Source organism: Haliotis rubra, unplaced genomic scaffold (genome assembly GCF_003918875.1).
Source record: "Haliotis rubra isolate DU_JTF1 unplaced genomic scaffold, ASM391887v1 Scf1, whole genome shotgun sequence".
Lineage (NCBI taxonomy): Eukaryota > Metazoa > Mollusca > Gastropoda > Lepetellida > Haliotidae > Haliotis > Haliotis rubra.
Window position 1 is genome coordinate 1,062,364 of NW_025764891.1, and position 27,975 is coordinate 1,090,338.

Genomic DNA, 27,975 nt, shown 5'->3' on the forward strand with positions numbered 1-27,975 from the left:
TATAGTGTTTATTTACCACCCTTATTCTGTTTATTCACCTCCCTTTTATTGTTTATTTACTCCCTTTTACTGTTCATTTACTTTCCTTACACTGTTCATTTGCCTTCATTACACTGTTCATTTTCTTTCCTTACACTGTTCCTTTACCTTCCTTATACTGTTTATTTACCTCCCATGAAACTGTTTATTTACCTCCCTTATAGTGTTCCTTTACCTTCCTTAGACTGTTAGACCGCCTCCGTGGTGTAGTGGTTAGAGCGTCCGCCTGGAGAGCGGAAGGTCGCGGGTTCGATCCCCGACCGCGTCATACCAAAAGACGTTAAAATATGATACTTGTTGGTCCCTGCCTGGCGCTCGGCATTAATGGGTACAACAAGGACTGGTCGGCTCGGTGTCAGTATAATGTGTCTGAGTGGGTTATTCATGCATCACTGCGGCATGGTATCTCAGTGGGCTAGCACTATAAAAGCAGCTTAAGTCTGGGCTAGTACAAGCAGCCGCACATACACATACACACGCATGCACGTCGTCATATGAAAGAAATATTCTCAAGCACGACGTAAAACCCAATTTCACCTCACCTCACCTTAGACTGTTCATTTACTTTCCTTATAGTGTTTTTTCACCTCCCTTATACTGTGTATTTTCCCCCCTTACACTGCTCGTTTATCACTTTTATACTGCTCGTTTACCTTCCTTATGCTGTTCATTTCACTCCCTTATATTGTTCATTTACCTTCCGTAAACTGTTCTTTTACCTCCCCTATACTGTTTATCTACCTCCCTTATACTGTTTATTTACCTTCCTTATACTGTTCATTTACCATCCTTATACTGTCCATTTACCTTCCTTATACTGTTTATTTACTTTCCTTACACTGTTCATTCGCCTTCATTACACTGTTCATTTACTTTCCTTACACTGCTCATTTACCTTCGTTACACTGTTCATTTACCTCCCCTATACTGTTTATTTACCTCCCTTACACTGTTTATTTACTTTCCTTATACTGTTCATTTCACTCCCTTATATTGTTCATTTAGGTTCCTTACACTGTTCATTTACCTCCCCTATACTGTTTATTAACCTCCCTTTAACTGTTTATTTACCTTCCTTATACAGCTCATTTACCATCCTTAAGCTGTCCATTTACCTTCCTTATTCTGTTTATTTACTTTCCTTACACTGTTCATTTACCTTCCTTGCACTGTTCATTTACCTCCCCTATACTGTCTATTTACCTCCCTTATACTACTTATTTTCCTTCTTTATACTGTTCATTTCACTCCCCTTACACTGTTCATTTACCTTCCGTACACTACTCATTTACCTCCCCTGAACTGTTTATTTACCTCCCTTATGCTGTACATTTACCTTCCTTATACGGTTTATGTACCTTCCTTACACTGTTTATATCCCACTCTTATACTTTTTTACCTTCAACCCGTGAAGGTTCGGGTTAGAATTGATCTTCAGCAACCCATGCTTGTGGTAAAAGGCGACTAACGGAATCGGGTGGTCAGGCTCGCTGACTTGGTTGACACATGTCATCGGTTCCCAATTGCGCAGATCGATGCTCATGCTGTTGATCACTGGATTGTCTGGTCCAGACTCGATTATTTACAGACCGCAGCCATAAAGCTGGAATATTGCTGAGCGCGGCGTAAAACTACACTCACTCACTCCTTTTACCTTCCTTATGTTGTTCATTTACCTTCCAATTACTGTTTATTTTAAAAATGACCTTCCTTATACTGTTCATTTACCTTCCTTATTCTGTTCATATACCTTCCTTATACTTTCGAAGTACTTTGTCTTCCACTGCTGATGTACGTTGCATTTGATTTTCCATCCTGACATACCTTTCCCTACAATGCTGATGTACGTTTACCATATATATAATTGATATACAGTCCCCGGAGACTACTTCTGATGAAGCGTCTTTCACTGTACCCTTGTGAGCTGGTTCTGGTCTGTTGGTGACACTGTTCCTCCTGTTGAATGGCCGTCCTCGTCTCTTGGTGACACTGTTCGTGATGTTGGATGGCCGTCCTAGTCTGTCGGTGACACTGTTCGTCCTGTTGGGTGGCCGTCCTGGTCTGTTGGTGACACTGTTCGTCCTGTTAAATGGGCTCCCTGGTCTCTTGGTGACACTGTTCGTCTTGTTGGATGGGCGCCTTGGTCTCTTGGTGACATTGTTCGTCCTGTTGGATGGGCGCCTTGGTCTGTTTGATGACACTGTTCGTCCTGTTAGATGGTCGTCCTGGTCTGTCTGGGACACTGTTCGTCCTGTTGGGTGGCCGTCCTGGTCTGTCTGGGACACTGTTCGTCCTGTTGGATGGCCGCCCTGGTCTCTTGGTGACACTGTTCGTCCTGTTAAATGGTCGTCCTGGTCTATCTGGGACACTGTTCGTCCTGTTGGATGGCCGTCCTGGTCTGTTGGTGACACTGTTCGCCCCGTTGGATTTGCACACATACACGTGCACACATACGCACGTCAATCATTCTCAACACAAAGTCCAACCCCATTTTGTTTCACGTCACGTCTAACTACTAGCAGACTAAATAAATTATAAATGGCTTTCGTTGTCTTGGTGCTGTTTGGAATAATTTTATTTAAGATACATATAGACATTTCAAAAGATACCACTAGACGTGTTAAACGTCACTCCAAAGTACCGAACAAAGAAACGCTAAGCACACTCGGCTATTGACTGCGTTCAAATATACTGTTCCAATAAGCGAGCCCAAAGTAACAGGTTAACCAATAAGCTAGCCTAACATAACAGCTTAATGGTCCATGCAGGCGAGTACAGTTGCGCCTTGGTCAACACATTATCATATATTTACGTGAAATCAAACACTTTAGCGAAGAGGATAAATGACTGTTTAAACTGCCCAAACACAGCGCATTATTTGCAAAGGTAACTTTGAACAGGGAGTAATTAGTAGGAAGCATATCAATAACGATGTTCGTGACACTTTGTATAAAAAATGTTAAATCATTTCTGTTTACTTTTAAAATGAAGACAGCTCCGTCGGAATGCACGATGATTTCTATGTTCCTTCACTTGAACTTCCATCATACGTTCATAATATATCAATTATTAGAAGTTCATCCTTACCCAACTCACCCCAAAACACCCCATCTAATTATATCGTCCCCAATAACCCTAGAGGAATAGTATTGTAGCGTGTATTCCCACCCGTACCTAATTGATGACATACACTATAGACTCAGGCCACCCAAATATTCATGCTTTAAGATATTTACATCCGTTGCCAGTGAATGCATGTAAGAGCCTTTAAAAAAATCAAATAAAATGTATGTCATTTAAACCAACTGATTAAAAATGTTGCATGATTAGCGAGTGCATTTATGTCAAGTTCTTCGTGATGAGGATATTGCTAAGTGCTGCGTAAAACTAAACTCACTCACTTCTCCGTGATAAGGACCGGGATCTGTACATATATACTGTACATGTGAGGATATCAAAAGTAATAAGTAAACAAGTGGAAACTAAACAAAGGAAGCCAGCAGTAAATTAACACTGACTGGTTTCGTTGAACAAGTTTGACAAAAGAAAGGTTGAAAATTAACATGGGAATCCAACGGTTAATTAACACGAATTGTTAATAAGCATTGATATAATGAAGCCAGGAGGCATACGACCTAACTGTCGTGTTCCTCACAATAATATAAGGCACTGATAACATCTCTCACTTATGTGTCTCACTTTTAAAAGCCATTAATTTATTGTGAACTAAATCAGTTACTTTTTCATTTCATGCATGTCGAAATAACATTTCTGTTTTGCATACACTATATATACCCAAGGAACTGCTATCTAAATAAGTCCAGTTTACGAGAGATATTTTCTTAGGTCTTCCCGTAAAGACAATTCAAAGAAGAAAAATCCATTATGTTTATGCCTTGAAGGTACTAAAACACAATTTCCCACGTCTAAGATGTGTTTAAAGATGCTATCTGTATGTGTATGCCAGAAATAAACGATGTCCTCCATAACCCTACATCTTGTGTTACTTGAAAGCCACACATGATAGCCTTATTCATAAAAACGCAATACGTTCAAACATAATCAGCAAATCCTAACCTTGACTTGACATGAAATGCGAGATTGTAAAATGTCAACATTCAAATGAACCCCAGGCGCAAAGTAACGAGAAGTGGCGAAACGTGGCTGTATCTACATAAGATGTAATACAAGTGTAAAATACCACATCATAGCATGGTAACAAATATTATATTTGGGATAACACTTAATATAGTATAGCTCACATGAAGTACTTATTTAGATTGTGAAGTGCACTCTCTGCTTGAAGCACCTGATCCCCAAGATACTAAGAGCCTATCACCCCAAGGGTATTGTATAAATGACATGTGATATATCAGGTATCAGTCCAAGTGTATTACCCAAAGACTACACAAACGACGCTGACGCCTTTAACGGTCCATTTCTGGATTTTGTTATCTCAAGATTTCCAATTTGCAAATTTAAATGAACGTAATTTGCATATTTTCGACAACTTTCACTTTTGAAAGATAAAAACACTTATGTCAGTAAATACATGTGTATCGCAATGTTTCATATACTGATTTTAAAACTTATTAGTGATATCAATTTCAAAAAGAAAATCAATTCACAGTTTATATAGAAACGTCGCTTTGAATTTCAACTGCTCACAAACTTAAGTCTCAAATTAGCTGTCATATAATTTACTATTAACATAGAATTGATCTTCAACAACCCATGCTTGTCGTAAGAAGCCACTACCGGGATGAGGTGGTCAAAACGGCGTAAAACTAAACTCACTCACTCACTACTATTAACAAATGCCTAACAAACCGAACAGAACCATGATTTATATGATGTGCATTATTAGTTCCCAAAGTAGACACATACCTCGGTCGTAGTACCATACACGATACATTGCAAACTTTATACTCATACTACAAATGACATGATCGCATATCTGTACACATGTTAAGAACACATTCATGCAACATTAATTTAACAACATCTGAATATAACATACTTGCATCCAGAAAACACTAAGACAAAACTGACGTCATTCTGGTTTTCCTGATAAATAGAATCCTGTAAACTCTTACGGGTTCCGTCTAATCAGGGTAAAATTGATTGTTGTCCATTTCTGGATGTTGTTCTACAGATTTTCCATTCTACTGTCAAATGGGAGTACTTGATATTAATATTTGTTGATTCAGAAAGTTGAGAATTAAAGCAATTAAAGTGGCCATATCAACATATTAACATAGAAATATCATGCAAGCTTTAAGCCCAACGTGTATAGTCTCTACAAGCATGTATCCACAATTGATGGCGTGAAATGATTTCAAGTTTTAACGATCCTCAGATTTAGATCTGGACTCTGGGTAAGATGACTGGACTGACACCGTCGAAACAGTCCGAACACCGTGCCTGTGATGTTTCTCCAATCATCCATCACGTGTACAACGTCATGAGTGTCGGTGGCCACGCTGTCAGTGTCGGCGTTGCCACCTGCAACGTACATTGAGCGGAACGTTGCAAACGGGTTGGTCGTCGTGTCCCCGGCCATTTTGATTTTGGTAATTCGTAGTTCTGTCCTCTCGACAAGAGGGTAAAGGGTCATAGTGGCTGTGCCACCGTCGGCATACACCACGTCAAGGGAGAGGTGTATTGGGTCGATTTTACTTTGGAAATTGGAGCACTTGGTCTCATTGACTTGTCGCTTTGACCAATCAACACCGAAGATCCAAAAGGGATCCATGAAGCTCCTCTTGGCGTCATTGGAAGTAAACGAACATTTCCATCTTGATAAATAACCATTATCTGGCACCAACCATTATTTGACCATGGAACCGGGACATAGAACCGTATATAATGGGCTGTCCATGACTGAGAAGTCGTTGACAAAGTCACTTCCATGGTTGTATTTTGTTGCCACCAGAAATCTACATGCAATCCTTCAATAATGACGTCTCCCTTAAAGATTTCAAACATTGAGTCTTCTTCAAATGTGCGTCTTTTGATGTAGAAGTGGTTTATAGTTATAGTTTCTGGATGGCTTGTTACGATAACTAAGATAACATGGTTTGCATTGGCACCCAAGACATAATCAGGAACTTCCCATTCAAAGGTATCAGATGTGTTTGTAAATTGGTACGTTTGTAGTGTGGTGTATCTGTTAAACTTTCCCCTGCAGAGTACCGTAACCATAGCAACGTCCATGATGCCACTCAGGGACAAGGATATGATTCCCCCCATTTCCGAATTATACACTCCTTCTTCCGGTGTTTCAAGATAGAATAAAAGACCCAGATGAATCGTTGCAATACCTTGGCTGTTAACTCGTGAGGCCAACACGCTAAGAGAGTTCGGGTCGGTTTGTACAAGAAGGGAACTCAGTTTTACATCGGTGTAGTTCCAGAACACTGTTTGGGCAAAGGAGCAATTGTCAAAATCTTGATACACGTCATTTCTGAATGAATGGTACATTGGTAAGGTTGCGCTGATGGTGTATTCACTGACTGAGTCATGAAACACTGGGATGTGTACGTTATCCTCCTCAGCGCACGATGTTGGATAACTCTTCTGAGTAATATAACCTGACGAGACAGACTCTCGTTGTGGGTTATGAAGCACAGGTGGGTCCTGAGCACAGGGTAGCCTGCAATGCAGAATGTCCGAATTAAGATGATCGTCCGCTATTTCTATCACAACCCTATCAATTTCGAGGCCCCAACGATCAGTTTCGTTGGCATAAATGCTCAATCGATTTATCCCAGCGCCAACACCTATACTTCCAAGTTCACCAGAATGATAAAATTTGTTCCATGACCGACCACCAGTGTCATGTCTATGTGTTCGGAATGAGCCAATGGCAACATTGTCCAGGCCGACACCGACGTTGTCAGACTGACCATCGTTGGAAAAAACGACGTCTTTGACAGTTAGGTTTGTCCTCCGCATGAAACATATCGAGAACAAGATGGACTCGCCCTGGTAGAGGAGGACAGACTGATGTCCAGATGCTTCAGATCTGTAGTTCCTGGTATGTTGACCTTGCGTGCCTTCTGCCTCTAGCGTCCACAGCAATGACGACGAGCGCGCCGTCCACACAACCAAGAGTAAAACAACGGCATGGATACGGTTCATCTTTCTGGAAATTAGAACAATTCATCAGTCCTTTTAAAAATAAAATTATTCACAGTTACAATGACTTCCGGTATACGGAGGATGATGGGAATGTTGTTGTTTTTCTATCCAGGTATATGCGTAATATTCTCAACGAAATTGACAATCTGACACTTGTTAAACTAAGGCCCACAATGGAGTGAGTGAGTGAGATTAGCTTTACGCCGCACTCAGCAATATTCCAGCTATATTGCGGCGGTCTGTAAATAATCGAGTCTGGACCAGACAATCCAGTGAGCAACGGCATTAGCATCGATCTGCTCTATTGGGAACCGATGACATGTGTCAATCAAGTCAGCGAGCCTGACTACCCGATCCCGTTAGTCACCTTTTACGACAAACATGGGTTACTGCAGATCAATGCTAACCCGGACCTTCACGGGTCCAGACCCACAATCGAAGAAGTGCGGGTATTATTATCAAAATGGATGTGTATCAAGCGGCTACAATCCAGGTAACAATACAGCAACAATTTAGCAACTGCTACAACGGGTTTTACAGCTTTAAGCCTACACACGACATGCTCACGGTACTGATTTGTGGGTTGCGGCAAAGCTCGCATTTTGTTTAAATTTTGATGCTATTTGCTGTTGTCGCAAAAGGCTGATATCATCATTATTAGATAGGGATTCATAAACATGTACATTGTATCGCATGGTGACAATCACTGGATTGTCTGGTCCAGACTCGATTTGTTTGCACACAACATCATGCAGCTGTAGTACTGCTGAAATAAATATATACTCATGATATAGTAACAAGTGTACAATCGACTCAGGGCAGGGATTTCTTATGGATGTGGAAAGGGTTTTGTCGCTTCTATCTACTTGCAATGTGTGTATGCTTGCATTCGCATGCATGTACGATCGTTATGGTTTTAAAGTGACTCTTTGCCGTGTTTCACGATTTTGTTACGGTTTTGTCACGCTTTATGACCTAATGTTTTGCGTCCGTCGCCAGGACACACGTGGCTGTCGTGTGTATGGCACAGGTAACTACAAGGAATGACCCCTCACGATGATCAATAATGTGGGTGTCAAGTGACTAGTTGTGTTCAGTATAACTTATTGTGTGACCCTCACTCCAGGCAGCCAGTGTTATTGCGAAATACTTCGACACAAACCACTGCAAAGTTAACGTTAATATTTCCTGTCTATTTGTCCTACACTCTCCATTCTGTTTCTTTGCGAGATCGAGTCGTCCATCGTCAACCATTCCAGATCATATCTTCATCGTCGCTCGCTACTCAAACATTCATCATCAGAGTGATAGAGGTCGACAATTTGATCAAGAATAAAGATTCCGTTTAAAGATATATCCTGAGGTACTGGATAAATGCTTTAGGACTTGAAGGAATGACTGATCACAGTATCCTGACTCTGAATTTGTTTTGTTTTAGGTCACTAGTGGAGGTGAGCAACACTATTTTCACGGATCACGACTGATGCATCACGCCAATATATGTGTTATGGGGTTAGTGAGAGTTTATAGGAAAGAGTGTATAAACAATCCCATAAAAAATCCCATAACCATCCCCACCCAACAACAACAACAAAAACAAAACAAAAACAAAAAACAAAACAAAACAACCAAACCCCCCCAAAAAACAAACAAACAAAACAAACAAAAAAACACACGCAAAAACACACAAAACAAACAACAAAACAAAACCCAAACAAACAAAAACAACAACCCAGAAAAGCTTTGTGTCTTATGTAATTAGCGAATTTATGCTTTGAGGTATTCAGTGAAGTTCAGAGGGGAATTTTACGGTTGGTAAATAATGCGGGCAGGTGGTAAGAATTGTTTGAGAACTTCTCCTTTTAGTGATCTGTGTATAGAGGATGAATATCTGTTTTGACTTTTATCACTCATGTAATCCAAACTTTTATCATACAATGGATAGTGTTCTCGGCAGGATAAAGCCAACGGATAGTTTTCGGTATCCGTTGGGGTCTTATACGGATATCGATGCAAATTAGAGAGGTCATATGCAAATTTCTGGGACTACTTTCACAGTGTAAACAAACATAGCGTCGAGAGTCGGTGGTTATGTCCGGATTAACGGCCGTGGTTACGGTACTGTCAGTGCTTTGATCCCAGAAAATTCATGCCTGGTTTTGATAGATGGAGTAGATTTACAAAGGGAACATAGAAATTCATAGGCTTACGAAGATACCAACATCAGTTCCCCGACCGACTGTCAGTGTTAGCGAGAGAACGGTGCACAACGTCACGCTAACATTAAAGCGTATTTCGTTGTTCAAAAGGTTAATTGAATGTTTCTGAAGTTCCACGTGAGTTTGTTGTTATTTTTCAAACGTAAGCTAAGATTTGTTGACAACAATACGTGCTTTAGCATAAAAGCTTACTGGGAACTTGATGACCGCTGAGTGATCAGGATAGATAGATAGATACTTGAAAGTTTGATAGGTGTTCGGGCAACTGGGCCCATTTACAACTTGCCCATCATAAAGGTTTGCTACAATATGTCACCGGGCTTGTTACGTAACGTATTACTCCGCACATATTTGTGACGTCATAGTTTAGTTTCGAAGTTTAGACGAAGACGAAGTTTAGGTTCTTGGTTTGTAGCATTTGAAATTGCAGTTTTTAAATTATAAAGCAAAAACGACATTGTATGATAAATAGGTTATCACGCTCGTGTGTTTTGGGATGGTTAATATCCTGCATTAGGAATAAACACTATGTACTAGCTCGCCAAGGCTCGCTAAATACAAATGATTATTCCTAATGCAGGATATTAACCATCCCAAAACACACTCGCGTGATAACCTATATTTCTCAGTAAGGGCTTGGTAAAGTCCCACCCGGGATTCGAACCCACACTATCTAAGTCACGCACCTAATCACCAGCACACAAAGTACTAGAATCTGTACTCAGAAAGTGTGATCCCAAACATTGGGTCGTTGGTTATCACAATGTTCTTCATAAATGATATGCCATGTACGTGTAATCAGGTTGTCAACGCAGGGTAAACATTTCATGGTAAATAGAATACGTCATACATGTTTGGTACGTTCTACAAGGCAACAACACTGTAACAACATCCTTCTGATAACACACCAACTTCCTGGTTGTGTCAAGGTCAAATCATATACCTGTCGCGTGAATAGACATGGTCCCAATAAAACATGTCGGTTCACTGAGCATTGTAATACCTTCTGACGTGTATAAGCCTGCCTATCTCAGCGGCTGTATTTGATGCGTGTGAAGATGTGGGCTAGGTGTGCAGTCTTGGTCCTAACCCAATTCCCCCAACCAATTGCGTGGCATAATATTGGCAATTTAAATGTAATGAATGCACAATGTCCTCCAATGTCCTCTATAGAAAGTGGCCAAAAGCAACATATCCCACATTGGGAAATACGCTTTTTACTAAGGTACTGAGGTACTTTTTGAGGCCCTACCGGGATTCGAATGAACACACTCAGAGTGAGCTCCCCCTCCAGTTGAATGCAAAAAAGAGGTCAAATGCAACATTTGTTAAATTACATTTAACGCCAATAAGCCAAGAAGTAGGAACATTCATACATTATTATACAGATGTCAGGTCTAATACAGGCTTGTACATGTTGACAAGCCGCAATACATCAGTCTTCGACCATGAGTAAAATTAACTGCACCATGAGCAAATATTACTGCACAGAGACCATACATTGTACCCATTGACGAGTCATGACACATCAGACCATGTTGTAAGTAATGGGTGCCCGTTTGCTCCACATTCGTCTGGTTGGTTTTTCATTTTGGCAACATATCTTTCAAAGAAGCGATGAGGGATTTTAAGGACAAAATTAAATTTCTAATACAGCTTATGTATATTAATATGTATATCTTTTCCCGTTTGTGAATAGGCACAATTGTAACTCACTATTTCAAAGTTCTACTTTAAGCATGTTGAAGAGTCATGACACATCGGTCCATATTGTAAGTAGTCGTAGCCATTTGCTCATACATTCATTTGTTTCGTTTTTCATTCTGGCAACATATCTTCCAACTTGAAAAATATCTTTCAAGGTAGCAATATGGGATTTGAAAGGCAAAGATTCATTTCTAATACAGCTGATATATATATATATATTGTCTCAAATATTGTTCCAGATTGTACCACAAATGACGAACCTGTGGACATTCAAAATAGACATGCACAATCGATTCGTTTTCATTATTACAGCTTTGACAAATACTATTGTCGATCAACTTCATTTTAAATAATTCCTTTTTAGTGTATATAATGCGATGCAAAAATCTATATTGGAAATCTTGTAGCTTGATATCTCTACAGCATTGTTTAGGAAGACTAAATATTTCCTTCCAGTTTAAGTCAGTTAAGAACATTTGTTGCCATTTACAACAGATAATAGGGAGATATTTGTTTTGCACAAGTATATCATATATCTTCCGAGAACCCTTTGATGGTTTAGTCCATTCCATAAGAAAGTTATTAATCATAAGATCGTAAACACATATAGGTTTAGAATTGTCTATCACCCTTATCTATTCTTTAGGGAGGTTACTAACAACTCCATGATGGACTAAATAAGTACCCTTAAGACTGAATTTTTTCCCCAAGTCTACAAAGGATAAGAGCCCGTTCTCGTCACATAGGTCTCTTATATAATGCACTCCTTTACAGAACCAGTTTTTCTATAATAAAACTTGCGTCTGTACACTGGTTGTTAAACCATATCGGTTCAGCTAGAATAGCCTGAATATCTCTTGCATCTGTCAGATGAGACCTATAGTATTTACTCCAAATGTACTAGTATATCAAATCCTGCCAGTAGGGGTTATCAATTTTACAAAGTCTGTAAGACGATACATGGGCACCCAGTTGAAAAAGGAGTTTTAAAGGAAAGTAGCTATTATAGAGGTTCTTCAACATGCCTTTTTAGGATACTGAGCTTTAGCGATGATATATACATATTTATATCTACTATTCTCAATCCACTATTCTCATAGCTTCTTGTCAAATTCGCCCGTTTAATTTTATCAGGTTTGGAGTTCCAAATAAGCTTAAAGAAAATTGAATTTAGTTCATCAACAAATTCTTTGGTGGGTTTCAAGTTTCTTGTCAGTTATTTAACGACTGAAACTATGTCAACTTGTTTTTATTTCACATAAACTATACTTTCATTTGGTACATGACTTCAAATGAGACAAATCAAGGAGAAAGAAAACCTTGGTCGCAATAGACTATCGCTCTCGCAATAGTTGTTTACCCCTCAATAGTCACCCTTATCTCTGAGTGAGGCATCTTGTCGAATCCCCGATGGAACTCAATCCCTAGAAGTACTAGAATCTAAACTTTACTGAGAAAATGTAATCCCCAAAATAACATGTTGCAGGTTAAATTCTGCTTTGAACATTTCTATCACAGGGGGATGGTATCTGAATGTGAAAGGACACACTGAAGAGGTGAGGTGAGGTGAGGTGAGGTGAGGTGAAACTGGGTTTAACGTCGTGCTGGAGAATATTTCGCTCATAAGACGACGTGCATGCGTACGTATGTGTATGTGCGGCTGCTTGAACTAGCCCAGACTTAAGCTGGTTTTATAGTGCTAGCCCACTGAGAGACTATGCCGCAGTGAAGCATGAATAACCTACTCAGATACATTATACTGACACCGAGCCGACCAGTCCTTGTTGTACCCATTAATGCCGAGCGCCAGGCAGGAACCAACAAGTACCATACTTTAACGTCTTTTGGTATGACGCGGTCGGGGATCGAACCCGCGACCTTCCGCTCTCCAGGCGGACGCTCTAACCACTACACCACGGAGGCGGTCGACACACTGAGGAGATGCAGGACATTGGCAATGGTGATTTCATGCCCCAGTAGTATCTTTCACAGCTTTTAGTTAGCACGAAGTATACCCGGGAATAAAATTAACGTCAATTGGACATACATAGTGGCTTCGCAAATAGTAACAAATGGAGGAATCGTACCCTGATCCTCAAACAACCATTAGGCTATACCTATGTATGTTCGACATAATATACAGCAGTTGACCAACATGAAATCCGTACAATGATTTTTATTATAAAAAGTATTGTAGACAAGACACACAGAACACAGAATACGGGAACACTTTTAAAGTCAGGTTAACGTCAAAACATATTTAAAACAAGACATAACGAATCAGAATCAACAGAACAGTTTGATGTAACAAACCCAATGGTCATTCCTCGTTTGGCGTTAGAACGCCTACTGTTGAATACCAACGTTCGGATAACAGGAGAGATTTTGTTTCAGGAGTTCGTTACATACTAGTGTATAATGTTCTGGAAAAGAAGTATCGAAATATATACACTGACAGAGTTCCACATAATGTGTCTATCCCTTCATGATACCCAAGTAAAGATCGGGACTTTGTGTGAGATGGCGGGAGTGACAGCGACGCATGAAGCCAAACAACGCACCTCTGATGGTGCCCCAGCTGTCCATGATGTGGACAGGACTTTGTGTGTTGGAGGCTACGCTATCACAGTCGGCGTTGGCTCCCTCCACATACATCGACCGGAACGTTGCAAATGGATAGGATGTCATGTCCTGTGTCATGTTGAGGTTGGTAACACGTAGTTCTGTTCTCTCTATGAGAGGGAGGAGGGACATTGTTGCCGTTCCACCGTCGGCGTACACTACGTCAAACGTCAACGCTGCCGGATCAATCTTCAGCTTGGTGATAGGTGCAGTTGGACGCGACTGTACATTACTTTGTCCCACAACGAATGAGGAACCAAATGGAATCCAATCGGTGCCGTCAGGAGTGGTAGGGAGGAGTCGCACGTTACCATCTTCGTACAGAACCATGACTTGGCACCAGCCACCGGACCATGGGATGGGAACATATACTTGGATGTAGTGAGTTGTCCATGTGGTCGTAGATGTAGTCAGCGACACCTCCATCGTCTTGTTCGTCCTCCACCAGAGGTCTTTCGTTACTCCATTCACTACGACATCCCCTCGGTATATGGTAGCAACACTGTCTCCCTTGGTTTCCCGTGTCTGTAGATAGAACTCATCGATGTTCACGACATCACTCTGGTTTGTGACTAAATAAACGAGCAGGCTGTTAGAGGCTTGTGTCCAAGTGAAGTCAGGAATGGACCAGATGTATGACGCATTTTCGGTTGTAAATCTGAACGAATCTGACTGAGTGTACCCATTGCTGCTTCCCCCTTTGTAAAGAATGGTGGTATATGCTTGCTGACTGATTCCACTTAGAGTCAGGTGGATATTACCTCCGATCTGAGGGTCTGCCAGGTTGACGACGGAAAATGCTATTCCAATCTGAAGAGTCTTTGTCCCATCGTTGTTGACGTTTGTAGATCTCAGGTCGAGAGTAGCCTGGACTGACTGCTGGCTGGTGGTTGACAACGACGCTACGTCGATGTTGGTGAAGTTCCAGAAGATGTCACTGGCAAAACTGCATTGGTCAAAATTGGAGGCTCTTTCATTTTTGAATGAGTGGTATGCGGGAAGTTTGGCTGCGACGACATACTCGCTAACCGAATTATGGAACACAGGGATTACGACATTGTCTTCTTCAGCACAGGATGTCGGGTAGCTTCGCTGGGTGATATATCCTTCGGGAATAGAACCCACTGGAGGACCTTCCAAAGGCGACACGTCCTGGGAACAAGGATATTTGCAGAGATAGATATCAGAGTTGAGACGTTCGTCGTCGATCTCCATAATTATCCTATCGATTTCCAGCCCCCAGAAGTCAGCCGTTGCTGCCCGCAGTTCCAGTCTGTGAATTCCGCTGCCTGTCATGATGCTTCCGAGAGGACCCGTGTAATAGAACACGTTCCATAAACGACCAAAGTCTGTTCCTGCAGTCGTGTTGAACTCGCCAATGACGATGTTGTCAAAGGAGACGACGACTCGGTCAGCTTCCCCATCATTCGAGAACACGACATCTCGGATTGTAACATTCGTCTCTTTCATCAGACAGACGTGGAAGATTAGGCTCTCTCCCTGGCTAAGATGCGCCGTTTTGTTTTGAGACGCATTTGTCTGTTGTCCCACCTGGTGACTACCACGAGATAGTTCCCCCTCAAAGGTCCACTGTAGAGCTGATACCTTGCTTAGCATCGCCACCATGGCAACCAAAACAGCCACACCTTTCATTTGTGTTCCTAAAATAGAAGAGTGGATATCAAGTATTTATTAGAAATATACTTTGTTTTATGATTATTCTTAAACTATTACGTTTTAATTCGAATTTATTATATTTCTTTATTCGAATCAAGAACATATTAGAAATTCCAACTGACTAAACAATTTGTATCCACTGAAGTGAGTTTAGTTTTATGCCGCATACGCCGCACTCAGCAATATTCCAGCTATATGGCGGCGGTCGTATCCACTCAGCAATATTCCAGCAATATTCCGGCTATATGGCGGCGGTCTGTAAATAATCGAGACTGGACTAGACAATCCAGTGATCAACAGTATGAGCATCGATCTGCGTAATTGGGAGCCGATGACATGTGTCAACCAAGCCAACGAGCCTGACCACCCGATCCCGTTAGCCGCCTCTTACGACAAGCATGGGTTACTGAAGGTTCATTCTAACTCGGACCTTCACGGGCATGTATCCACTTGTAGGTGAAAAGATGAATGTTAAACACATTAACCATGTCATAATATTTAAATATCCTTTCGGCACAAAACATTACGAAAAAAAAAAAAACTGAAAAAAATCCAAGGCCATTTTGATAAGCAGATAACGGGACGCTAACTTTATGTGATCAAGACACGTATTATGAACAGTTGTGATCGTATGAAAGAAACTCTAGTGAGCGTTTTTGCGTGGAGACTTATGAAATGTCACTTAAACGACATGGTATTGAAACTAGAAGACTGCTGTAATGTCTTTAACAGATATATTTAATCTTTAAGTTAGTGCTGCACTTCCTCTGTGGAATTTGAATTTCTTAAAATATACAGCTAAGCAGGCTTTTAAAAGAAATTAACAATACATAACTTCAAATCGAACTATTTTTTAAAATAGGTATGATGGAAGTGAATGCATGAGCTCTTACATTGAATACTATCCAATTATTCTGATCTCGATGACATTCGATAAAAACATATTTAAAGAAAGATATAATACATATAAAATACAAAAAAGTAATATACATACCTTCACCTGATCTGTCGTTATCTTTCACTGTCAGCACAGGCGATTGCACAAGAGTCACCAAAAAGCCGTACCACCACAACGGCAGATAGACGTGAAGGATGTATACGAAGACGTTGCCCTTTTATACAGTTGAAATCCAAATAGGACGCACAAGACATCATGTGAAACATTAACCTTGTCACATATGCAAATACCGCACGGTTATTCTTTATAGCTAGGTAAACACGTGTAAAAAATTGTAAGGAGAGGCCCTCACAGAAAAAGCAATTGTCGACAGCTTGTCTTTGGAGGCACTGTGGCAACACCCAACACTCTGAACCAAACATTTCACTGCAGGGATCATAATCACCAACAGTATGCTTGTCAACCACTTGCAAGACGTAGTGTTAGGGAACATCAACATACAGACCTGTTATGGCAACTCTTATGCATTGCAGTTACTCTGTAGATGAATGTTACGCAAATATTTAGGGCATTTAGATCAATGCTGTCTAAATATATCACCTATATATTCAGAGCCATGCCTGTCGATTGATATTCAAGACTTAAATCTCATCTTACTTTAAGTTGGATAAAATACTTTGGGGTTTAAATTTTAAATTTAAAAAGTAACATTATATATAGAACATCGCTGATATTTGTTTTATCTTCCATAGGAAATGGTCTTCATCGTTGTGTTCAGGTGGGTTGGCTGTCAGGTGAAACAGCTCATAGAGACGCTAACAATGTCTTTTAGGTTGACTTGGAAACTCATTATACACACATCAAAACATTTAATTTATGTACCATTTTATTCAAGTTTGTTTAGTAGGATGTTTTACTACTTGGACTGTTTATATCATCGTAAATGCAGCTAGGTCTCATATATGGGAACTCAATTAGAACAACTATCGAATGTCGTAAAGTTGTGAGAACAGATTATGATGAAGATGAAGTGCTTTCAATGTGTGACCCATTCTGTGTATTTTGTGCATATTTATTTGGTTGTATACTGTACCCGTGAATGTATCACGATACTTGTTATATTCTTTTGTGTGTATTAATGACACGTATTGTATCCAAGCCTCTGCTCTTCAAATCATAATGAATAAAATCGGATTTGGGGGTATGTATCACGGTACTTGTTGAGTTACTGTGTATCTATTATGATACGTATCCAAGCCTCTGCTCTCGAGATAATAATGGTTAAAATCTAAATATACAATAGCCTTATAAATTTACAAGTTAACGAACGATTCTTACATGAATAAGACAAAATTTAATCTGTCATGGCTGGTGGATATTGCAACGTCTTTAACTTGCAATGTGTAATGATTTCAGATTGCAAATGCCGTATTAATGTTGTTCGTAGATATCTTTCTATATTTGATTTATAATCAAATTGCACTGTGTCCCTTGTCTTGTGCATGTATACGTACTTGCATAGAGTAGCTTGATAAACATCCCTCTGAAACTGGGGATATCATGTGGGCTTACTCAACGTCTCTCTCTCACTTTCTCTCTCACTCACTCACTCACTCTCTCTCTCACTCTCTCTCTCACTCTCTCTCTCACTCTCTCTCTCTCTGCACAGTTTCCGACGATGCTGACAACACACGTGATTAACTATGGTTGTCTACAGTGCATGTTAAATCAGCTATAATTAAACATAGGTGTATCAAATGTATGCATATAGGTACATACGAGTGAATTTAGGTTTTCACCTTCTGTCACGCTTTCAGCAGATACCTATATATTTAAGTGTGTCTGTCTGCTTGTCTGTCAGTTCAACTGACCGCCCGGCCATATGTGTTGTAGATATTTTACAAACCATTCCATTCCCTTTGTTCCAGCAACATGACCGGCAAAATAATGTATTTGACAATGAAAATAATACAAACACATATTTGTCAGTGTATAATGACAATGTAATTAATTCTTACTTATTCAATTTATCGCTTAAAGTTTCATATTTTTAAGGGAACACGAACACAATTGTCAACTGAGAAAAACATTCACAAATATCCTAGACCGCATTTAAACGTAGAGGGATACAACTTGCCACCCTAAACACCGCTTGTGTTGACACACAGGGCCATATAATTATGAAAGGGGCAATACATTTTCTAAAAAAATCGCAAATATACCGCAGAGCTTCAGGGGAATTTTTTCAGCGAAAAAAGGTTGAGGCCTGTTTGTTGTGGAGTATGAAAATATTTTTTGTTGTAGAGTATGTAGATATTTCTAATTTACTGCACTGCAATAATATAAACATGCCCCTGTATACACTGTACGTATAGCTAACTCATTTTATCACCTATAAAATGTTGAAAACCTTTCAGCGTAAAAGACAAAATGGCAGTGAACATTACAAGAATGGAAAATCAGGGAAAAACTTTGTTTGTCTCTTGTTTAACACCGCATTCAGAATTATTTCAGCTGTTATTGTATGCTGTAAATATATGGAATCAGACCAGACAATCCAGTGAGTGACATCCTGAGATTCTACAGAATGGGATACAATGACATTCAAAGTCAGCAAGCATGGCCACCCGACCCCGTTAGTCATCTCATGCAGATGTTGATGAAGGCCAACTCTAAGCCAGAAATTCACGGCAGAACACAGTGCTTTTTCGTTGTTTCGTGATCTCTTCCTTGTCTCGTTTAATCGCCATATCAGTTTCTCGCGGCTGTAAATGAAGTCGAGGAATCGATGATGACCCCTCCCCTCGTCCACCACACCAAATAAAAAAGACTTAAATGTAAGTTAATAACCACGAGAAGAATCAACCTGCAACCTCATCTTTTGCAGTTCTAAGCGCTTTCACCTGGGATATCTTTGCCACATGTCAATTTTCGTAGTGAACTATAGCTGTATTTTTACACCTTATCTATAGTTCATGACTTGATACCTCATGATATATAAATTGATCGTTTTAAGTTTGAACATAAAAAGCAAACTCATGTTCATATCATCGGGATTATATAATCAATGACATGCATTTCGTGGACATGTATCAGTTCTTAACATGTTCAGATTAAAGGAGATAGTGTATGGAGTGAGTGAGTGAGTATGGTTTTACCAAGCTTTTTTAGCAATATTCCTGCAATATCACGGCGGAGGACACCAGAAATGGGCTTCACACATTGTACCCATGTGGGGAATCGAACCCGGGTCTTCGGCGTGACGAGCGAACGCTTTAACCACTTGGCTACCCCACCGCCCCGATAGTGTATGGATGTCAACTTCTGTGTTATGAGGACACAACATACATGTGAGGAAAAAGTAATAAGGTAAGAGAGGTAAAAAACTTTACAGGTAGCAAACAGTTAATTAGCGTTGATAAACAATAGACAAACGCGAGATCATGAGTTCAGTTAGCACTGATTTATGATGGGCAATGATAATAAGCAATAATATACGAAAGGAAGGTAGAGGTAATTAGCTCTGATTGTTAATAGCAAGTGGCAGCAGCTGGATTAATTAGCCGTGTTACAACCCCTACTCCACAATCAGGACCCAGAATCCAGAACCAACTTGCCACAGTTAGTGCCATGGTCTTGAAGATGTCTTGATCTCCTGTATTCAGAGTGATCACCAACAACAGGCCCTAGAATCCAGCCCCAGAAACCCCAATAGTAACACTGTGGTCGAACATCTCAGCTGGCCTGAGGTATGTCTTAGTACCAAGTTGCAGAAGATGCTTCCATCACCTGTATCCGGAGTGGCCCAAAACACTGGCTCCAGACGACAATGTCGACTAACTCTGCCATCATATCATAGACACTACCAAAATGCCTTCAAACCAAACCACCAAAAAGAGGCATATGATAACTGATCATCGGATAAATAACGTTATGACCATCTGAGAAACCGTCAACAAGACCCTATCTGACACGACCCTACAAAGAACCCTCTGCTAAACTAGTACGTCAGATAAGGAAATCTTGAAAGACTAGAAAAAGTGTAAATTCCACCATCGTCATCCAGTCGAGCCCCACACCTTTCCAAGCTCCTGATGTCTTCTTCAATACTACCCACTACTATGTAATAATACCTGTACAATGTTGCCATTGTATCTTGGTGTGCACACAATACAATGATGTCTATTGTACCGTGGTACATACGAAAACTAATTATAAATTATCAATCATACTATTCAGAGAAGAAAAAACAAACTAAGTTAAAGTATTAATTTCAATGAAAGATACATTTTTGTCGCGAACACAGCATGCACCTATACAGCTAGTTGCTTGAAGCACCCTGAAAAGAATTTCAAATCTTTTTGTGTTTTATGACGGACGTAGCGGACGGCATGTGGGATTTTGTGAAGTGTTATTATTATAATCATTTTAATTCTGGGTGTTGTCATCTTCGTTTTCTTTATCCTTATATTAGTTATCAGCATTATCGATAGAATCAGTAAAAGCAGCTGCACCAACTGCACTACTGTAGTAGTAGTAGTAGCAGTTTGTTTTTTAAAGCATCATTCAGCAATGGTCCAGCTAAATGAGGGCGCTCTGTAAATAATGTTGCATGGGCCAGACAATCCAATGATTGGCATCATGAACATCGATATACTTATCAGCGAGAGTGACCACCCATCCCCGTTAGTCGCCACGTAGAGTAGTAGTAGTAGTAGTAGTAGTAGTAGTAGTAGTAGTAGTAGTAGTAGTAGTAGTAGTAGTAGTAGTAGATGCAGATGTAGATGCAGATGCAGTACTTGTAGCATATGACTGTTTCATGCATACATAAAATGGAGCATTAAATTCACGATTATCTACAATTACTCTGATTTGCCATCTTGTTCATTGATATCCCTGACATCTTGCAATTGTTTCAAAGATCTAGAGGTGGCAAGTCAGGGTGGAGTTAATTGGGAGTATTACTGCCCGTGAAGATCACCATCCGAGCCTATATGTAAGATAGCGAAAGTAACCTTTTTAAACGCCACAGTCAACAATATTCCTGGGATATCACAATAGCGTGTACAGGGTCGAATCTGGTACAGACAAACCAGTGACTGGTTGTAAGAGCGCTGGAGGAAAACGATAAACAATTAGCTATGACACAGTATGAGTGAGTTTAGTTTTACGCCGATTTTAGCAATATTCCAGCAATATCAAGGCGGAGGATACCAGAAATGGGCTTTACACTTTGTGCCCACGTGGGGAATCGAACCCGGGCCTTCGGCGTGACGAGCGAACGCTTCCCCACCGCCCCTCCATGACACAGAGCCTGACTTCACGGTACTCGATTCAAAACAAAAACATCGATTCACCCAGGAACCCAACTGGGAGGCATTCAGTTGTCTAAAGAAGATATATAGATACATTCCCTCATGGGGGAGCCTGGAACCCAGAAGGTACGTGGGATCTCTGGGTCTATTATATTCATATGTTGATACTCAACGATGTCTCGTTGTGAGAACATGTTCTACTGCACGTTTCTCATATAAATCCCATGTTCAACAATAACTAAGTCAAGTACTAGGAACACAAGGATACATACCTCACACCAGGACACTTTATGACTGCGACAGCCCCCAGGTTTTCTATATATCCCAGACCTTAGACTGCTACACCCCTTGCACTCCCCTCGAAGTTGCAGCCGTCTTCTCAAGATTGACAAATGACTGCAGTGTTGTTTCTTTCGCAATGCGTGCACTGCAACCGGACATAATCTCGACCCGACAGCTTTTCTGATCACTTAAAATTCCAAATTTAACACTGCGCGAAAAGTCAGATTGTAAAACTTCGGAATAGAGGTGAACTTGACGGATAGCTTATGCCCAACAGACGTTATGTAAGTGAGTGAGTGTGTGAGTGAGTGAGTGAGGGAGGGAGTGAGGGGAGTGGAGGAGTGAGTGGAGACCGATGTTTGGGAGGAGCGAGTGAGTGAGCGAGTGAGTGGAGTTTTACGCCGATTTTTGCAATATTCCAGCAATATCACGTGAGTGAGTGGAGTTTTACGCCGATGTTTTTGCAATATTCCAGCAATATCACGTGAGTGAGTGAGTGAGTTGAGTTTTACACCGATGTTTGCAATATTGCAGCAATATCACGACGGGGGACAGAAATGGGATTCACACACTGTAGCCATATGGGGAATCGAATCCGGGTCCTCGGCGTGACGAGCGGACGCTTTAACAACCGGGCTACCCCATCGCCATTATGTCAAGTAACTTAACAAATGCAGACATGTACAGCGAAACACATTACGACTATCGCCTTAAAAGAAGAATAAAATACACAATTTCTAAAATAACTTCGATAATTCTTCCATTGAAACGTTCCGATTGTTCATAAAGAATGTCAAACTACTTCATATACTGCAACACCTTATGCAAAGAACATAAACACTCTTTAGAACTCACACTTACAGGGAGACATGCATGTATGTCTCAATATATATATTTAAGTTCCAATGTTGCAAACATTTTCTTAAAATACTAAACAGATCACGGGTATTCTGTAAATATGAGAAGATCTGTCAACAGATCCGTTATAGTTCAAGGTTCCTTCAATATTCTCACATGTATATGGCGGAACCATGAATCTTTAAACTCTGGTTCTGGAGATATCGAAAATGAAAACATGCTTTTGAAAAAGATGGCGGACGCTACACTACAAAGGAGGTGGTCTAGTCATTCAGATCAGGTGAGCTATATGTCGAATCTCTTACCTTCTATCTTATTTTGTATCCTTTATGCTTTTTGATTTGACTAAACATTCATGATATATTCATTTAGGATAACATAAAAGAAAATCGTTCAGGACGAGCCTGAAATCTTTTGGAATATTTTACGTTCCTTAACTGCACCAGGATCCGCTTAAGTTACAAGTACGATATGCCGAAATACTATATAAAATGGCGTTAAATGGGCTCACTCAGTCAATCATTCTGACTGATTGCGTCACTGCTAATATGTTCTGAAATTAATATTCAACATTGCAAACTTCCTGACTCAACTAGGCCACACCAGATGGCATGATTGCTGCTGACTAATTTAGTTTATTATGAACCAGATTCCAAACACCATGGGATCTTCATTTCTGAGTAATGGTAACAGCATCATAAAACACATCTTCAGTCATCGTTTCTCATGGTGTCAATCACTAGATTGTCTGACCCAGACTCCATTGTTTACAGACCGCGTCGTACAGCTGTAACACTGCTGAATGGGGCGTCACACAAACACATGCTCATGATATATAGTCAGAATTGTACAATCGACTCTGCTTTTACCAGAGATTTCTTACGTATGTTGGAAAGGTTTTGTCGTTTCTATTTGTACTAAACTCTCATTCTCAGCCCCCTATTGTGTAAATAGTAAAACACATATATCTAGCGTGACTACTGGCAATTTTATTGTTAGCAAACACTCATAACACTTAGCACGAACAAACCATACACAAAAGGCCCTCGCAATAGATCCAGCATAGAGATATGCCTCGCAATGATGGAGCCCGATATCATAACAACTAATGCAAGCACAGAAGACTACGGAGTAAATTAAACAACCTAGAAAGTAAAATAACGACACCTTAGACGCTTTCATCGAGCCAACATATTAATTAACAAACCAAAATCATGTCAATTTGACACACGACTGAAAAATGAACGTACTTTGTTTCACTTTTTAAAATTTAAATTTAGCTTTGCAACCAACTCCTAAACACATGTAAGTGCTTCTAAGTAGCTTCATCTCTCCCTGTGCAAAATGTCTTGTTTACTGTTATGTCAACCCCCGCTCAAGATTCCATGCACGTATAATTACTGAGAGGGCGGGAAACTTGAGTGATTGATAGGGTGTTTATAGGAGTGGAGTGCACTGATATGACACCATGTACAACCAGGTGCATGACGTTGGCGTGTTGATCACATCGGTGTATCCGTCAACTGTTTTAGGATTTCCTTTGATACGCGTCCAATCCCCGTGTTGGTGTCATACGGGGTTCTGTTTTGAGCCCTCATCTTTTACTTGTATATGCATGATAGGCTTTGGAGTGGGGGTAGAATTGTTTTGGTGCCTGATAAAGAGACTAGCCACAAGGTCGACTATTCATGCGTGAATGTATTCATGCCAGTAGACGCCATACAGTTGTACAAGTCTATGTTTTTAATAAATGCACAAAAAATGTACAAGCCCTTACATGTTCATTGCCATCACCGATTGACTGTTTTGGTAAAGAAATTCATAGAACAGGTATTCCAAAAATACCTGAACAAGGTCTCCCTAGTGTGGTCTCACACCACACAATTGGCTTGCAGAGTTACGTCCCTTAACTGTGACGGGACCATGATTCATGGAAGAAGATATATCAGCCAATATAATGGGGGTGAGGAGTGTGTCACTCAGTGGTGAAAACCATGTACATGTGCATTTGTGGATTTCCCCGATGGCACTCAGTTACATGACGGAGGCCTATTTTATTCATTAACGTAATAAACGAGTGATTGATATTATGAACAATAACCCACTGCGTTCTGATGTTTTGAATATATAGTCAACCATTATCACCCAGTCTTACCACCTGATCCATACTACAAGCTCGTAGGTTACCCAGGACCTAAACCAAAACTAAACATGGAAAACCAGCGGGGTGCATTGTGCCTTTAGATTCAGTGGGTTATTTCGTGGGTTATTTAGTGGGCAATTCAGTGGGTTGTTCATAGGGTTAGTGGTTACGCAGTTCGATCTCGAGCAGCAGCTTTCGTACATCCGGATGTGCGACATGTCACAGTTAGTCGCCCAAAATAATCGTCTCCGGACAGGCAATCAAGTGATTGATGTTATGAGCAACGCTGTGCGTTTACATGCCATTAAACCAAATAACTGAGCCTTACTACCGGTCCAGTACTTGCCTAAAACAACAAACTTTGCTTGAGAACAAGTCTAACCCCGGGGGCACACTAGTTTCAAAACTCATCGCCTTTAAACTTGTAATAGGGTGTAGCCTAGTGGTTAAAGCGTTCGTTCGTCATGCCGAAGACCCGGGTTCAAGGTCCCACATGGGTACATTGTGTGAAGCCCATTTCTGGTGTCCCCCGCCGTGATATTGCTGGAATATTGCTAAAAATGGCGTGAAACTAAACTCACTCACTACAACAGAAATAGCCAAGGGAGACACTTCACCCAACCATATCACTTATACTGTGGCGTTACTCCAAGGCGTGTTTCACGCCTCAAGCACCCATGTTAAACATTTCCCCTTTGAAATAGCTTCCAGCATATGATGACAGATTAGGACAGTTGCATATGTGTCACGCAACATCAACTTCAACTGCAGAGAGTATCCTCCCCGGCAAAAGAAAATATACACTTGAAAACTTGAGTTGGAGAAAAAATACAAACTTTATCAAAAAGCAGACTGAGCACTTCAAACGTGAGGTTAAAACGATGCCCATATCAAATACAACAAATCCATGTTTCTTGTGTAGTCACAATCACACGTGGGTAACTAATAGTTGGCCCTGCTGTATATTTCACAGGAAGAACAAAGGGTTTACGACACGTAGTAAACACTGCATCACATGTTTTTCGCGGACTTCTGATTAAGCATACATGTAATAAAATATCCGCTTCAGGTGGACATTCCCTCATTATGTCAACGAGGGAGATGTGACGTCAGAAAAACAAGGCGACAGCAAAAAAGAGTCATACGTAAAACATACCGACGTATGTAAGTTGACATGAGCCCATTTGTTTCATATGTTATTTCCGAGCCTTGTCGTGAAGTCGCAAAAATTCCGTGAATATATGTTAAACCTTTTCTATTTCGAGTGTAGACACTTGCATTACTTGCATTCCCGTCTGGTTGTTGTTTTACGCCGCACTCAGCAATATTCCAGCTATATGGCGGCAGTCTGTAAATAATCGAGACTGGATCAGACAATCCAGTGATCAAGAGCATCGATCTACGCATTTAAGGATACGATGACATGTGTCAATCAAGTCAGCGAGTCTGACCACCCCATCCCGTTAGTCGCCTCTTACGGCAAGCATGGCTTGCTGAAGACCACTCCTAACCCGGATCTTCACAGGTCCTTTCCTTTTCTGGATGGTCCGGAAGCTGACGTCCCTCTACAAGGACACAAATGTCCTGGCTAAGGTCAATTACGACGTCCTGTTGATGAGGCCTGTTGCGTGTAACACAACACGTGCCGCTGTTACAGGTCATTGGCTCCCTCCCTCTGCAAGCAGTCTGCGTTCTGCTGTTTATTTTGTTGACAGTTACATAGACAGATTCTTTAATACAAATGCATAAAATCGGTGATTTACAATGTGATTAGGCTGTCTGACAATACATCCACTTGCACAGTTTGAGATCGATTGGGTCATTGGATGAAGAGATATTTACAAAAAACCGGGTCCACATGCATTTCATGCCAAACTATAGTGCCGTACTCGTGTGTCAGATTCACGTTAATGTTTATAGAGCGCCCTAGTTTGAAAAATCATAGTTGACAGACATGTTAGTATTTCAAGTAAATTCAAGGAATAAATCACGATCGTGGCTGATTATCGCCGGTTTCAGTCTTAATCTCGCTGGATCGCTGTAAATCCCCCAAGGGCGACGTTCAACAATCACAAGTGACAGTTTGTCATGTACAAGTGTAAAATTCATAATTATGTTGAGTTGCGACATTCAGACCACCTGACCTGATTTCACTCTCCATTGGCTATATTTAGTTTAGAACCTCATCAAGGTGGGTGAGTTATTTTAAAGATAGAAGTATGTTTCGATTTCAAGCTGAGATACTTCGTAGGTAAGTATTTTCACATCTGTTCGTTTAGACTTTCGAATTCTTTTAGTAACAAGAAAAGTTAGTTGAACAAGAAAAGACTTTGACTCAAGGTGGATTATAACAATGGTTCACGGATTTACTCATTGGGGTCTCCCAAATGAGTGAGGAGTCTAGTGAGCGAGTGAATGGCACATCACAATTAGGATACATTATCGGTTCTGTCCCAGAGGTATCAATAAGGTATACTTTCGGACCTCGTTTATATGTTTCTTTTGTTAGTTTTGTTAAGGTGAGTGAGGTCAGTATTACGCCGCACTCAGCAATATTCCAGCTGTAAATTATCGAGTCTGGACCAGACAGTCCAGTGATCAACAACATGAGCATCGATCTACGCAACTGGGATACGATGACATGTGTCAACCAAGTCAGCGACCCTGATCACCCGATCCCGTTAGTCGCCTTTTATGACAAACATGGGTTGATGAAGACCGGTTCAAACCCGGATCTGAACGGGTTAGGTGAACCGGGAGGACACAGACCAATTCGAGCCAGGAATAAACTGTGACATTAATTGATTTGAATTGATGAATGTTGTGAAATTATATTTTCATCAGCATTATCAATGTGATGCAATTCATACAGGCAAACTACACATTTAAATTTCACGTCATTTTCTGAAATCAAAATACGAATAAACGAAACGCAGTTTCTTACCTTTTAAATTACGTACACTCCAGATTAAACGACACGAGTTTCCTCGTTTTGTACTGTACATTAAAGTTTTAAACCTCGAAGCACATATCATATCAACGTATTATTGCTGTGACTTAATCCTTGAAATA

At 40.5% G+C, this 27,975-nt stretch overlaps 1 protein-coding gene across 2 annotated transcripts; it reads right to left on the bottom strand.

The window, feature by feature from the left end:
- Positions 1-2,596: 2,596 nt before the first annotated feature.
- Positions 2,597-27,975, bottom strand: LOC124252645. 2 transcript variants are annotated; one of them, XM_046687360.1, is made up of 2 exons: positions 27,848-27,975; positions 2,597-7,186 (listed from the first exon to the last, which is right to left on the bottom strand). In XM_046687360.1, the coding sequence occupies exon 2, from the start codon at positions 7,180-7,182 to the stop codon at positions 5,653-5,655; it is 1,530 nt and encodes a 509-aa protein (XP_046543316.1). In that variant the 5' UTR covers positions 7,183-7,186; positions 27,848-27,975; the 3' UTR covers positions 2,597-5,652. The 2 variants fall into 2 exon arrangements, with proteins under 2 accessions (XP_046543316.1, XP_046542609.1); XM_046686653.1 differs by lacking the exon at positions 27,848-27,975 and adding an exon at positions 21,893-22,005.

Excerpts from the sequence above, each read along its gene's own strand:
- LOC124252645 (XM_046687360.1), bottom strand. The coding sequence starts at position 7,182 with ATGAACCGTATCCATGCCGTTGTTTTACTCTTGGTTGTGTGGACGGCG.